At 43.0% G+C, this 15,005-nt stretch overlaps 2 protein-coding genes across 3 annotated transcripts; both read right to left on the reverse strand.

The window, feature by feature from the left end:
* Positions 1-216: 216 nt before the first annotated feature.
* On the reverse strand, positions 217-3,353 carry LOC115207782 (cyclin-L1). The gene is made up of 10 exons (XM_029775256.1): positions 3,054-3,353; positions 2,771-2,845; positions 2,469-2,578; positions 2,266-2,386; positions 1,955-2,019; positions 1,717-1,816; positions 1,211-1,469; positions 871-961; positions 673-738; positions 217-583 (listed from the first exon to the last, which is right to left on the reverse strand). The coding sequence occupies exons 1-10, from the start codon at positions 3,297-3,299 to the stop codon at positions 421-423; spliced, it is 1,296 nt and encodes a 431-aa protein (XP_029631116.1). The 5' UTR covers positions 3,300-3,353; the 3' UTR covers positions 217-420.
* Positions 3,354-8,416: 5,063 nt separating this feature from the next.
* LOC115207783 (von Willebrand factor A domain-containing protein 1) lies at positions 8,417-14,677 on the reverse strand. Of its 2 annotated transcripts, none has more exons than XM_029775258.1 (6): positions 13,894-14,677; positions 10,786-11,337; positions 10,119-10,436; positions 9,579-9,854; positions 8,920-9,201; positions 8,417-8,738 (listed from the first exon to the last, which is right to left on the reverse strand). In XM_029775258.1, exons 1-6 carry the CDS (start codon positions 13,976-13,978, stop codon positions 8,689-8,691), a joined length of 1,563 nt encoding a protein of 520 aa, XP_029631118.1. In that variant the 5' UTR covers positions 13,979-14,677; the 3' UTR covers positions 8,417-8,688. The 2 variants fall into 2 exon arrangements, with proteins under 2 accessions (XP_029631118.1, XP_029631117.1); XM_029775257.1 differs by having other exon boundaries at positions 8,884-9,201.
* Positions 14,678-15,005: the final 328 nt, after the last annotated feature.

Consider the following 15,005-nt stretch of genomic DNA (forward strand, 5'->3'; position numbering starts at 1 on the left):
ATTGAGCAAGGCACTGAACCCCCCACAACAGCATCAAAACCTGTATATATATACACTGTATAATATATATATATATATATATATATATATATATGCGCGAGTCCTTCGGAGGGGTTGGGTTAAAAGCGGAAGTCACATTTCAGTTGAACCTTGTGTGCGGTTGACCAATACAGTGATCTAAATCACTTGATGCCATTCATAAAACAAGACAACAGATCATCTAAAAGCATTTTTATTTCAAAAATATTGTTCAGACAAAAGCTTTGGACTATGATCTTAGAGCATAGTTTCCCAAATTATAATGTAATACAAACAATCTACAAAAGTGAAAACATTGGAAAGTCTGGCTTGTATTTGGTCCATGATGTGCTGTTCGATAGGTAATTTACGATAGCTCTTCCTTGACAACACCTATGAGAGTTATCTTCTACGTGAGTATTCATCTCTCCTTCCTCTTCCTCGCTCCCTCTCCCGTTCCCGCCGACGCTCCCTCTCTTTTTCCCTTTCTCTATCCCTGCGACTGATTTTCTGGCGGTGGGTGGGAGAGACAGAGCGCAAAGGAGAAGACACACTGCGACTGCGTCTGAAAACAGAGAGTGAAGTTAGTCTCAGAGCTGAGACCCAAAATGGAGTCCATATGAAACAGAGTAAGGAACAGTGCTTCTTCCATACCTTCTTCTGGAAGGAGACATGGACTGAGTTTCTCTCCTCTCATCACTACGACTCCCTCTTTTCTTCCTGAGTGAGAAAAAAAAGGAGAAAAGAAAAAATAGAAAAGTCTTCATTTCATGAGGGAAAGCAGCTCCATTCAATCGCACAAATATACTCAGTACAGATATCCCCATACTCCAGTAGAGGAAGAATACTTACTCGTCTCCGTTAGCGAGTTTCCGGCAGGCATTTTTTAGGGCGACTTGATTTAGGGGAGACTCCCTGTTGGTCTGTGGTACAGCAGGCGACGCTAGGACAAAGAGAGATGAGCATACGGAACTTTGTAGGAGGAAATGGTTAAAAAGTCAAAGGGTTGCTAAAGGAAATGATGAGCACATGAGACAAACAGAAGTGGAGAGGACGGTAATAATCATTTAAAAAAAGATGCCAGGATGCAAAAAGAAGGAAATAGAAACAAAAAAAGCATGATATAAAACATTAGGATATCACTTATTACACAGTGTGTTTCCTATGGGTGAGTGGTGTGCGCCTGTCTCACCTGCTTTGGAGGCAGGGGAGAAGCTGGAGGGGACGTCCAGGGTGGGGGTGCCCACAGCCAGCAGTCCCCCTCCTGCCAGCTTAGCCTTGGCGATGCGTGCATCCAGGGCCAGGTGACACTGGTCCACTTCTTTTAACATACTGGGGAGGGAGACGTTGGGCAGTGAGTACAGCCTCAGGATCCGCCCACAGATCTCCCTCAGGTCCTCCTCAGACGCACCAAACAGCAGGAACCAGGGGGGCTGGTCCGGCAGAGGGATCTGCATGGAAGACGGGAGGGGGGTGAGGAATCAGACAGGTGGTCATGTCGCTGTTATGGATATCTGGGAGCTATATAGACCAGCTAATCATGTTTGAGCATATGTCCTTAGATAAAATCTTGGTTTGTGTAGTAGGTGTGCTGATATGTGCAGGTGTATGAATGACAACCTGGGATGGTATACTACTGTAAAATACCTTATGTGTTAGCATGTTTAAAGCACATAAGTGTACACTGTAGTGTCCTACCTGAAGTGTTCTGGCTGACAGGTAGATACAGGCACAGGCCACGGTCTCAGCACTGAACCTCAAGAACACATCTGTCCTCAAACTGTCATTCATGTAGTTCCTAGAAAACAGACAGCAGCAGAGAGAGGCGGAGAGCGAGATGAAAATAGATAAATAAGAACTCTTCCTAATATGACATTCGAGATATATTGAGAAATGATTAAACAAAATAAAGACAAAATATCAAGAAGATACTCACCAAGCTGTCTGTACCAGCTTTGTATTCTTCTCACACTCCAGCACCTGGAGGTACATCACAATGATCTGTGACAGAGGAGCACAAAAACTGTTAGGGATGTGTTCCCAAGACCAGATGCAATGTAAATTGCCATAGACAAGATAATTTGTTAGGCATGTCATGGTAATACAAATCCAAGCCTACAGTAGCAATCACAACAAACCAGTAGGACAAACAGGGCCTAAACCACAGTGGTTATCAATTGTCCTGTTTTAGATAAGATGCGCCACTGAATGTATTGAAGGTGGTGAGGTAAGGAGTCTGCTGCTTGCCTTGTGGGGGTGTTTGACATGCACACAGAAGCCCAGCTCCTTCAGCACTCTCCTCTCTGTCTTGATCACCTGAGCCTTGGCACTGATGTAGCTGGCATCCAAAGGCATGGGGACCTGGGTCCTGGAAAATACACATGGTTAGCGATATACACAATAACGCAAGAGGGTTGGGAAAACTGGAAGAGGAGTTCAGAACCCCTTACCTTTTGCCTTTGCTGTGTTTGAGGTGGTAGAACACATTGAGAACATCGCGTACCCTGCGCGGTTCCTCCTCAATCTTTGAAGCCAGGTGCACACAAGCCATGGCAACCATCTGGAAAGAGGCAGGCAGGGAGGTAGATGGGTATTTTGAGAAGGGGAAAGAGGACAAATGGCATCATTGGATTAGTTAGTCACAGCAACAGGGTGAACAAATAGTAAAGGGGTGAATGTTTGCGCTAAGTCTGATAAAGGATTTTTGCAGTGGAACTGGTTGCCAAACAGAGCAGGATAATGGGGGTCCTACCTCTGCACAGTGTCTGACGAACGATTTGCAGTAGTAGAACCTCTGGAAAAGGATCTGCCCCGTGGCCATGGCTACCTGGAGAGAACGTTTATCAATTAACTTGCTAACTACGATTTAAATCCATCGCATGGCCTGCCTCATTGGTAAACAACATGCGTCTTTAACTTAGCTGTTGATTTTAGACATGGTCTCGTGTTTGACCTGTACAATTAGATTTGTCTGACTTTGAATGCAAATTCTACTTAAGTTCGGCACAATAGTTAGCTAAATAGCTGTTACCAACCTGCGGGAGTCTAAGCAGAATACCCGCGGCCTGTATCAACTCACAGCCCCGCATTCGCAGCTGCTCCTCGGTATCCGCGGAGAGCCCATGTTCAGCGGACGGACTCTGCTGTAGTCGCTCCGGCGGCAGGAGACAGTTATCTAAAGTTAGGGTTACACCAGAGTATATTTTATCCCCTATAAGAATTCCCTCCCCGGGAATTCTCAAGTCTTCTGCCGCCATCACATATTCAATAGTCGGTTGCATGACACCAGGCAAGACCGAGGCCCAGTCCAGCACGGGACTCCAGTACAGTCTCTACCGATTGGATGGACCGTATGTAAACCGCGCCCCTTGCTATTCTTCATACTGGTTGTGATTGGTTATTGTGCTCTTGAATTTCGTTACGTAAACCAATAATAGCAGTATCTTTTAAACGGTGGAAGCGGTTAATTTTTATTTCTGCAAATTCCGGTGTTCATCGTTTTGTAAAAGTTTGCATTGTTTTGATACCAGAATGTTATTTCTAAGCGTGTTTTGCAGTTGAAAAAGTTATTGTCTCTTGAGGGAAGAGCCTATCATTGATAAAATGGACTCACTTGGGTAAAAAATATTTGCTGTTTAATAGGCTAAATCTTAATGCAGATCAATCTATGGTGGGGCTGCAAGGCATGTGACAATTTGACAATTTTGTCTAGAGATATTAATGGTCATACTGTACCTGACAACAATCATACAGTTGCCTGTGTGTGTGTGTTTTTGTGTGTTGTATTGATTTTTACACTCCAAATGAAATTATTAAAAAAGAAGAAGCAATAATTTACACTCGTTTTATTACCTCATATGATATTAACATTGAGTACATAGAATACAAGGTTCGTAACACTTCAAAAAGTACAAGAAAGTATTTCGACACCCACCATCTCAGATTGTTTTTATATCATTTCTGTCGTTAGAAACAGATTAAATTAGCAATCCTGCAAAATTATTTTGTTGATCTCTGAGAAATGAATCTAATTGATTGCACCCAAATTGGCCATTTAAATGTATAGGATTCGTATAATATTCAATAAATATAGTACTTAAAATCCGATTTCCACCAAATATACTAACAATTAAATACACATGACGAATCTCAAAAGCCACCCCAACAACGAGTATATATTATCAGTTCTCTATGTCTGAAAAGTAGTATGAAGCTGCTGCTCGGAGTATTGTTTCTTTATCCTATATAATGCATTCCCAGTGAATTTGGTGATGTCCCCCGTTTATAGAAACCAATCATTGAAGTCATTTGGTTTATGTGCCATTATACATCCTGATACTACCAGGTTCTGACCACTAGATGATGCTGTTCCTGCTATTAGGTGATTAAAAAATAGAAATAATCCCCTCCCCTCAATGTTGGTTTCCTTACCAGGTAAACACTAAAGTTTCTAGCATTTGTGGCACAAATCCAATGCAAGTCAATGGTACCTATATTAGCATTTTCACACTTCATGTCCAAATCATCCTAATGTACCAAAACATGTATTGTGTAACTCAATAGCTAGGTTTCCATCCAATTGGCAACAGATTTTCATGTGAATATTTTAAAATCCACATTAAGAAAATATGCACATTTTCCCACCTGTGGTGTTTCCACCAAACTGACTTGTTTCCCCAAAAAATTAATAGGTGATGACTTAGTGCACACAAAATGTAGTTTTTCGCTCAAGTTTTCATATACCGAATAAACATTTTAAATGTGTTTCCATGGCATTTTCCATCGATAGTTTTGTTAACAAAACTGTTGAGCAAAATAGCAAATGTGCCTACTCTGGTCTTGGCACATGTGCTCTTTAGCCAACAACTTGCAGTGCGGGTAGGCTATACAGATAGTCTAGTGAGTCTACATGATGAGATTATTATGGATAAGAGACAGAATATTTTTATTTGTCAAACGGTAGTCAAGCATCGATCATCATGTCACCAGAATAAGACCTTCAATATTTATTGGAAAACTCATCACTGTACTGTGCACTTTCACCACCCTGTGAAGTTCATTATGATTTATTTAATCTGTAGCCTAATAAACTGCATGGTTTCCCGAGTCATAGTGGGAAGAGTCCTAGGGCTGTTATGGTGACCATAATACCTCTTTGTTAACTGCTCTACACAGAATAGCCACATGTGCACACTCCTTAAATCTTTGGAGAAAATATATTTTCTATTTTATTCAATTGTATTCTTCATACTATAAAATAATGCAATGGAATTCTAAGCAAATCTTGTAAGCTAAATGAACTAGCCATATGGCTTAGCCATATCAGGGCCTAACACAAGGACAACTCAAGAGTATGCTATTCTGTTATTCTGAAATAGACTTCTTTAGACCTGTCTAAAATAAATCATGGATTTATTGTGTTGGTATAGGCTGTATTACATGGATTTAATAGACTTTTTAAAATGTAGATGTTCCAAAGGTCTGCATCAGTGGCTTGTAGGCTATGCATGGAAGCCAGGAGATGCTAAATGTGTTAATTAACGGTCAATTACAATGAGACCTGCAGTTATTTGCTTGACAATCACAGCTGACAAAATGTCATGACCACCACAACCCTAGGGAGGACCACACACCATATCACTTTGTGACTCCAAGTTTACTTCGATATGATGGTTATTTTATCAATATTTGTAATTTGCACCACCTTTTCTTGCATAACAAATTTTTCATACACAAAAAGATCCCACCATGTCGAACGAAATAATGATCTGTCTGCATTTATACAATTGTAACGAAACGTCCTGTTTCCATCACAGCTGTCATGTTATTTTTATATGTTGGACTTTACTGGCCTAAAAATTGTGGTTGGAAATGTGGTTCCTGTTGTTACTTACAGATGATTTGGACATGAAGTGTAAAAATGCTAATATAGGTACCGTTGACTTGCATTGGATATGTGCAACAAATGCTAAAAAGAAACAGTGGCTCGGTAAACAAAACCAAAGCATCGGTTGCTGTCATACCTTGTCCATAAACTGCTTACAGGGTGAGGAAACCAATACGTCAGTTTGTAATTTGGGTGAACTATCCCTTTATTAACATTGAGGCGGCATGGAGTTGTTGGGGGTGAGATTGGCGCAGTGTCGTCTGGTGGGAGGTGCTATAGAAGGTAGGGCTCATTATAATGGCTGGAATGGAATTAATGGAATGGTACCAAACACATGGAAACAACTGGTTGGACTCCGTTCCATTGATTCCATCCCGGCCATTACAATGAGCCCGCCCTCCTATGGCTCCTTCCACCAGCCTCCTCTGGATTGTCGTGGGGTGTGGGGGGTCTGTGGGTGACTTTTGACAATTTCTTTGGATTCCTTGTGTTTTACTCATTGTTAGAAATAAGTTTGGTCCAAATCGGATGTTAGGTACTATATTTATTTTACCTTTCTTTAACTAGGCAAGTCAGTTAAGAACAAATTCTTATTTTCAATGACGGCGTTGGAACAGTGGGTTAACTGCCTTGTTCAGGAGCAGAACGACAGATTTGTACCTTGTCAGCTCGGGGATTCAATCTTGCAACCTTTTGGTTACTAGTCCAACACTCTAACCACTAGGCTACGCTGCCGCCCCAGTTACTATATTTATTAAATATTATATGAATCCTATACATTTAAATGGCCAATTTGGATGCAATCAATTAGTTTAATTTCTCAGAGATCAAATTATATTTCAACCAAATATTGTTGCTGGAATGCTTATTTAATCTGTTTTTCTACTACAGAAACTATTTCAGAACAATCTGAGATGGTTTGTGTCATGGCTTGCTGAAATGACATGGAACGACCCAGAAGATGAGATGTGAGAGGAAATGTTTTCCTGTTTTCAGATATTGCAATTTATCTACCATCTATATGAGACCAATGCATTGCTGTTCAATTGGAACACGGGCTTAGCTTTTTGCATTATATTCACACTTAGGGGTGTACTGTGCAGCAGACAAAGAGTTGAACAAGTTGAACATAGGCCTGATTGTCACAGCCTGTGGTGAAAGATGTGTCCCACTAGATGGCGATCTTCACAAGCAAGTTCACAAGAGCCAGGCTGATGGGTTTAAATGTTGACTGCAGCCTATTATGTGGAAGCTAAACTGAAAACTGAATATAAAAAATATGTGAGAAAGCGTACAAGTACATTTTGATTTTACATCATGTTTATGAAGTGAATATACTTCTCTTTTTATCAGAAATTATTAAAATGCCTATGTGTAACAGCATGCCCACAATATGACCAGATGGATGATGGGAGAGAAGATACAGTTATTCAAGAAAGTTAGGGGGTTCTATGTCTTCTTTGTTCCCCTCTATCCACCCTTCTTTCTCTTCATCCCCATCCACCTATCCCCCATCAGTGGCAATCCTTCTCATTGGAGTCAGAGAAATGGAATCCATCCATTTGGATCACAACAGCTCTATGCTGAAGCTACACTTCTTTATCTTGACCCAGATGACCCAGTACCTCTCTTCCTTATGAAATGACAACATAATCCACTTACATGGCCTTCAGAAAGTATTCATACCTCTACTTATTACACATTTTGTTGTGTTACAGCTTGAATTCTAAATGATTTAAATGTATTGTGTACATGCAATGCCCCATAATAACAAAGTGAAAACATGTTTTTAGACATTTTTGCCAATTAATCGATAATGAAATACAGAAATATTATTTTCAAATGTTTTCATGCTTTGTCAAATTGGTTCTCAATCATTGCTAGGCAACCATTTTCAGGTCTTGCCATAGATTTTCAAATAGATTTAAGTCAAAACTGTAACTCAGCCACTCAGGAACATTCACTGTCTTCTTGGTAAGCAACTCCAGTGTAGATTTAGATTTGTGTTTTAGGTTATTGTCCTGTTGAAAGGTGAATTCCTCTCACAGTGTCCGGTGGAAAGCAGACTGAACAAGGATTTTGCCTGTGCTTAGCTCCATTACGTTTATTTTTTATCCTGAAAAACTCCCCAGTCTTTAACGATTACAAGCATACCCATAACATGATGCAGCCACCACAATTGTGCTTGAAAATATGGAGCGTGGTAGTCAGTAGTGTGTTGTATTAGATTTTCCGCAAACATAACATTTTGTATTCAGACGAAAATGTGCCTTGTTGCAAACAGGATGCATGTTTTGGAATATTTCTATTCTGTACAGACTTCCTTCTTTTCACTCTGTCAATTAGGTTAGTATTGTGGAGTAACTACAATGTTGTTGAGCCATCCTCAGTTTTCTCCTATCACAGCCATAAAACTCTGTAACTGTTTTAAAGTCACCATTGGCCTAATGGTGAAATCCCTGAGCGTTTTCCTTCCTCTCTGGCAAAAGGGTTAGGAAGGACACCTGTATCTTTGTAGTACTTATTGACTCAAGACATTTCATTTTTAATTAAGTTGTGCAAATGTTGAAAAACATTATGTGGTATTGTGTGTAGGCCAGTGGCAAAAAATCTAAATTTAATCCATTTAATTTTGGGCTGTAACACAACAAAATGTGGAAAAAGTCAAGGGGTGTGAATACTGGATAATCAAGTGGTTTGAAGCGACATAGAGATGTGACTCCATTGTACCACAGCATTGATGTGGCAATAAAGCACTTCAAATTTCAAACATTTCCTCCACTTCAGCTCTCTGATTGCAGGCAAATCTCATTGATAACTGCAAAATACTGCCCTATCAAAGTGAGAGAGAGGGAGAGAGAGAAAAAGGGGTTATTACTTTCCTGTTGCCATATGAAGACGACTACTTCCTTAAAATTACAATGACTATAATGTGGCGATTCAATAAATCGGTCAAGTCCAATATAAGGCTGGCAGACCTGTGCGTGTGTGTGTCTGTGTGCGCAGTGTCAGACCAGTTTGCGTGTGCGTGGTGCAGCAGAGCCCCTCTCCCCGGGCCGTGCGGTAGACAGGGGACACACACACTCGGCTGCTGGGGGCCAGGTGTGTGAGCAGCATGGACAAGGAGCCAGGGAGCAGGTATAGGGAAGAGGACGCAGGGCGGGAGGGGATCTCTGTCTCACCCCTCTCCCAGCTGAGCCAGTACCCCCTCAGACCCTCTTCGTGGCCTCGCCACCGGACCTGCACCTCATCACGCCCCACTGGGGTCAGTTGGAGGTCAGCCAGGGCAGGCAACACTGAGATACACACAGAGATACAGGACAAGTTAGTGTCTGTGCTTTGTTATAAAAGCCATAAATCACAGAATGAAAAAAAGAGAGGGGCCAGGCCCAAAGGTAAAAGTGGGAGGGATGGACTCCTTATAAATGATTACGATAAATACATAGAGTATACAAAACATTAAGATCACCTGCTCTTTCCATGACATAGACTGACGAGGTGAATGCAGGTAAAAGCTGTGATCCCTTATTGATGTCACATGTTAAATCCACTTCAATCAGTGTAGATGAAGGGGAGGACAGTTTAAAGAAGGATTTTTAAGCCTTGAGACAACTGAAACATGGATTGTGTATGTCTGCCATTCAGAGGGTGAACAAAAACACACACATCTTACCCTCCTGAGTGCAGGCCTTGACAGACAATGCCTTCTCTTTGCCAGTGGAGTACAGGGCGCTGATGGTGACCAGGTATTGTGTCTCTTGCTTTAGACCAGTGAGCAGAGTGGTATTCTGATGTCCGTGTAGCATAACCATGTGGACCTGTCCACTGGGTAGAGCTCCATACTCTATCTGGTACCTCTGGACCTGCTCAGGCTGCAGAGGACCCCAGCTCACTCGCACCCTGTCAGGACCTGAGTCTGACACCGTGACCACCGCTGGGCTCAACACCTCTAGGGTGTGTGAGAGAGGAGGACAGGGAGGAGAGGGGGATGACAGAAAAATAAAATAGATTATTATTATGCACAACAAGTTGTTCAATAATGTAAAAAGATTGTCTACCAGTGTTGATTTTCTATTAGACTATTCATATTTCATATTTCTACCATGTCACTGAACTTTATATTCCACTCCCACATTCCTGACATCTATTCCAATCCCTTTCTTTCCATCGTCTCTTCCTCCTCTCCCAGTCTCCCTTCCTCCCGCCCTCTCACCGGGCAGTGTGGTGAAGTTGGCACTGAGGGTGTTGAGGTAGTCCTGGTTGGACTTTGGGTTGAGGGAGGCGGTGTAGCTGGTGTCTGGTTGCAGACCACTCAGCTCTATCCAGCTGGCATCCCCAGGGAGGGTCCGTCTGTGGTACTGCACCCCGCTGCTGGCCCCGCCACTAGGCTGACCCTTCCCGCCACCTGGCAGCATAGAATTGTAGTGGACCTCATAGAAGCCTGTGTTGGCGCTGAGGACAGGACGCCACTGCAGCACGGCACTGTGGGAGGACACCTCTACCACCCGCAGGCGCTCAGCATGGATCAGCTCTAAGAGAGAGAAAGAGGAAAGAGAGAGGGGGGGGGGGGGGGGGTGCGGGGAGAGCTACACCTCAGGTGGGGAGTTTGCATGGACAATACAAAGGCTGCAATCTCAGGACTGTCTATAAATACTTGAGTCTGGCAACTCAGTTCTAGTCAAGCAGCATAGTCCCACCTCTGTTGTAGTGTTAGAAGTGAAAACTATGTGTGCTGAATGGTTTTATACAATGCTGTGCTGTTTGAAGGGCAAATTGTTTTATTTCATATATTGTCATCTATTTCCTCTGTCTTTGTATCCACCCTTTGTGAGTCACTACCCTCCCTCCCTCCCTCCCTCCCTCAACCCCGCCCCACACACCAATGATGGCCTCCCTCAGGTCCTCTGTGATGATGCTGATGTCATCGATGTCCACAAAGTACAGGTGGGACTCGATGGGTGCGGTCACCACCCTCCGCAGCACCTGGTAGTTCCCGTGTCCTGTAGAGACAGCCAGCACGGACACGCCCGCCGTTCTCAGCTCTGCCATTGGTCCATCCACTACTCCCGGCTCTACCCCGTCCGTTAGCCACACCAGCACCTTAGGGAGCTTTGTTTCATCCCCAGCTCCAGTCCTGGCTAGCAGCCCCTGTGCCAGTGTGAGGGCAGCCTCAGTGTTGGTGTCCCCCTGGAGCTGCCTGGTCCTCTGCAGTGCCCCCTGCAGGCCAGGCTGGGTGCTGTGGGCGTCCAGACCAAACTCCAGGTGTGGCTCAGTGCCCACCTGCAGCAACCCCACCCTCACCTGGCCCTGCCCCAGTGAGAAGGGGAGGAGCAGCTCAGACAGGAAGCGCAGCAGGCGAGAGAACTCATAGGATGACACACTTCCTGAAGAATCCAACAGGAGTAGGATGTCCCCTTCACAACAGTTCAGAGCTGAGAGAGAAAGGGGGAGAGTGAGAGAAAGGACGAGAGAGAGCGATCACACTGAAGCTATTTATCCCTGATACCGTATATCTACAAAGAGAATTGTAAGCAGGCATGTGGCTGCAAGCCCAGGAACAGATTCCACAAGGCAACAAAAAAACACTTGTAATGAAAAGCTTTTCAAAAAACATTGTTTGCCAATGTTATTACCTGTCGTGGTAGTTCTTTACTTGCTAATCTTCCTACGTCCAAATCTAAATATTAGCTGTTCTTTGTGTGATCAGTCAAAATAAACTTTATTGGTTTAAGCCATTTTATTCAAACACAGACTGGGATCCAAGCCATAGAACATAGGACAACACAGGACAAGAGAGAGGAAAGGAAAGAGGGATGAAGAGACGAGTGCTAAAATATGGATAAAGATATGGGGTTGAGAGATGACTGTCAAGGGAGTGAGAGAAATTAAACAGATTAAAAACTGAGGATAGTTGGAAGAAAACGGACACAAACTAGAGAAAGAGAAACAAAACAACAGAGAGAGAGAGCGAGAGAAAGATAAAAAGAGAGACAGAGAACATTATGTGCAGAGAATAGCCACAGTCTGGACAGATGCACTCCGATGAGCACATTATAATTGTCACTGGATCTTTATTCTCAGAAACAATTGAGCCCCATTTGCTCTCTCAACCATCTACATACCATAATCATTTCCAGTAAAATCTAAATTGCTTCTATTAGCACTCCAGTTTCTACACCCCAGCTTCTACTAACAAAACAAAAACACACTTGCAGTAAATTCAAATATAGTAGCTCATACATTTTCATTTGTCCTGTGTCTGACTCAGCTCTCTGCCTCTCTGCTGTGTGTTACTGGTGTGATAGAACGCCTAAGAGGCTGACTGCCAAAGCAGGTTGGCAACAGCTATACAGTATATGGTTGGTAAAACAGTAGACGTACCTCTGTCACCTCAGGGACAAGGGCATGTCAGATGAAACCCATCTCTTTTTCCATCAGCTGTCATGACCTGTTGTAACAGGTGTATAACCCTGCATGAATGCAGGAGCAACCCAATGATTTTGCTGTTCTAACATGCTATTGGGGTGATGCACTGACATGCTCTGGTCTAGTAAGAACAATACAGGTATCACTCAATCACAAGCTGACGCCTGGTACAGACACAGACGCACAGACACAGACACACACAAATGACTGCCATCATCCAAAGGCACATATACATATTATGCATATTGCGTCACTTCTTCCGCCCATTTTATTCCACTTCCTGCAGAGCCTTTGTTATTTTTCATCTCCCTTTATCCCTTTCTCACTCTCTCTCTCTCTCTCTCTGTGTCACCCACATAAACTTCAGCTCTCTGTTCCTTTCAGAGAGCCCTCTTGGAACAACATTCCACAATCATGAAACTTTTATAGAGCGCTAGAAAATGATGGTGGTGGTAGGGAGAGAGAGGGAGGGAGGGATGAGAGGAAATGAAGGAGAACAGAGCAATCAGGAGAAAGGTATCAGCTAATGTCTGAAAACAACCATACAATAGTAACTAACACAGATGGAGAGGAGAGAGGAGAAGAGAGTGAGGGAGGGATGGGAAAGGAGGCAGAGGCACTATCCCCTATTAACCCCTTATAAAATAGATGCTTAGTGGAATATTGGGAGGAAAAGAGAAGGATCATGAGAGAGAAGAGATCAAAGGGATTTGCAGCTCTCTTCCCTCTGCATTCCACAGTGAGGTGTTTGTGAGCAAGAGAGACTGCGTGTGAGAGATGTAATAGAGAAGAAGTATGGCTTTTCCTTCAAACCCTAAGTCTCTGTTTATGTAATTAAAAAGTAGCTAAAAAAATCCATTAAACTTTGTTCCCACCTTTATGACCCGCAGAAAAATGTCTCCAAAGGCTTTGCTTAATATTTTTCAAATAAACCTGAGTCATAGATCCAAATGTTTATTTTTAATTAGTTGGGGACTACCATAAGCGTGGATATATTATTACAGCTTTGTTATTGTAATTTGGCAAACAGAATGTTACCCATTTCCAGAAAAATTCTGGCCTAAGTCAGCAGGACAAATGTTTTTCTTGAAGACAGCAATATCAATGAAAGACAGAGCTTCCATTGTCTCCCTTTCAACTGTAATGCCAAGAGCTGGAAGGCTCTCTCTCTCCCTCTCTCTCTCCCTCTCCCTCTCCCTCTCTCTCTCTCTCACATACACACACACACACACACACACACAGACACACACACACAAACACTTTACAGAAAAAATATGAACTCTGTCAATAATACAATACACTTATACTAGACCCTGTAAATAAGTTACTATTTTGCGGATTTAGGCTATACCACACTATTAAGCCATGTGATCAGATAAATATTACGATGCATTCTAAGGAGGTCATTGTTAGAAAACTAATGATTATCTAATGATGTGACTGAGTATCCCGACTTTAATCAGCGCCAACTGCAGAAAGGAACAATGTTGAGAGTCTACAGTAAATATGAAAACGCCATCTCTCTAACCGTGACACACCTGTATAAGGTAGGCTAAACTCACCTGCGTCAGGCACAACGTTTTGTGTGTTGCTTGGCCGGAGTAACACACCGAACAGCAAACAGGAAATTCCAAGCCACTCCATCATAAATTGGATCAATACGTTATGATGAAATAGACCAAACAAGTGCACCCTAAACGGGATCTTCTCAAGTCACTGTCCATGGCATTGTTGTACTGTATTACAGTTCCTTCCCTCTCACATTCCCTCGAGCTTCTCATGCGCCAAGGGATCAGTCCGTTTTTAGTTGTACAGCCTAATTGTATCAAGGCTGAAAAGTCATTACGAACTACCCCCCCCCCCCTCCACACACACACAAGGGCACTCGCGTGCGCACACACAAACAGCGGAGACCGTGTTATCCACACTACCTAATTTAAAACGTATTAGAAGGCGCGACACTCCCACTACCACAGCATGAATTTTATCCCCCTCGCCACAAGATCAACTGATAAGGAAGCGCTTCTTCGATTTCATGTCCTCCTCGGCTCTGCTACTGTTTCGCCCTCCAATATATTTTGGTCCTCTACTGGCCCTTCTATTTCCCTTTCTCAAGCGTCCTCCCCTCAACAGTCAATAGTTTTTCAGCGTCACTTTTGTTGGACTTCGTCCCTGTTTGGGACATTATCCAGAATGCTTCACATTCAATAGCACGAATGTGATTAAAACTTTATTGACTCCATTAGTAGGCTATTATGATCGCTCTACACTCATACAATACATGACCAAAAGTATCCTCATCGAACATATCATTCCAAAATCATGGGCATTAATCTTAGGCCTCACTCCCCCCTATCTGAGATACCTAATGCAGCCCTCACCCTCCACATACACACCCGTTCTGCCAGTCACATTCTGTTAAAGGTCCCCAAAGCACACACATCCCTGGGTCGCTCCTCTTTTCAATTCGCTGCAGCTAGCGACTGGAACGAGCTGCAAAAAACACTCAAACTGGGCCGTCTTATCTCCACGTCTTCATTCAAAGACTCAATCATGGACACTCTTACTGACAGTTATGGCTGCTTCCTGTGATGTATTGTTGTCTCTGCCTTCTTGCCCTTTGTGCTGTTGTCTATGCCCAATAATGTTTGTACCATGTTTTGTGCTGCTACCA

This window comes from Salmo trutta, chromosome 14 (assembly GCF_901001165.1).
Source record: "Salmo trutta chromosome 14, fSalTru1.1, whole genome shotgun sequence".
In the NCBI taxonomy this organism is placed as follows: Eukaryota; Metazoa; Chordata; class Actinopteri; order Salmoniformes; family Salmonidae; genus Salmo; species Salmo trutta.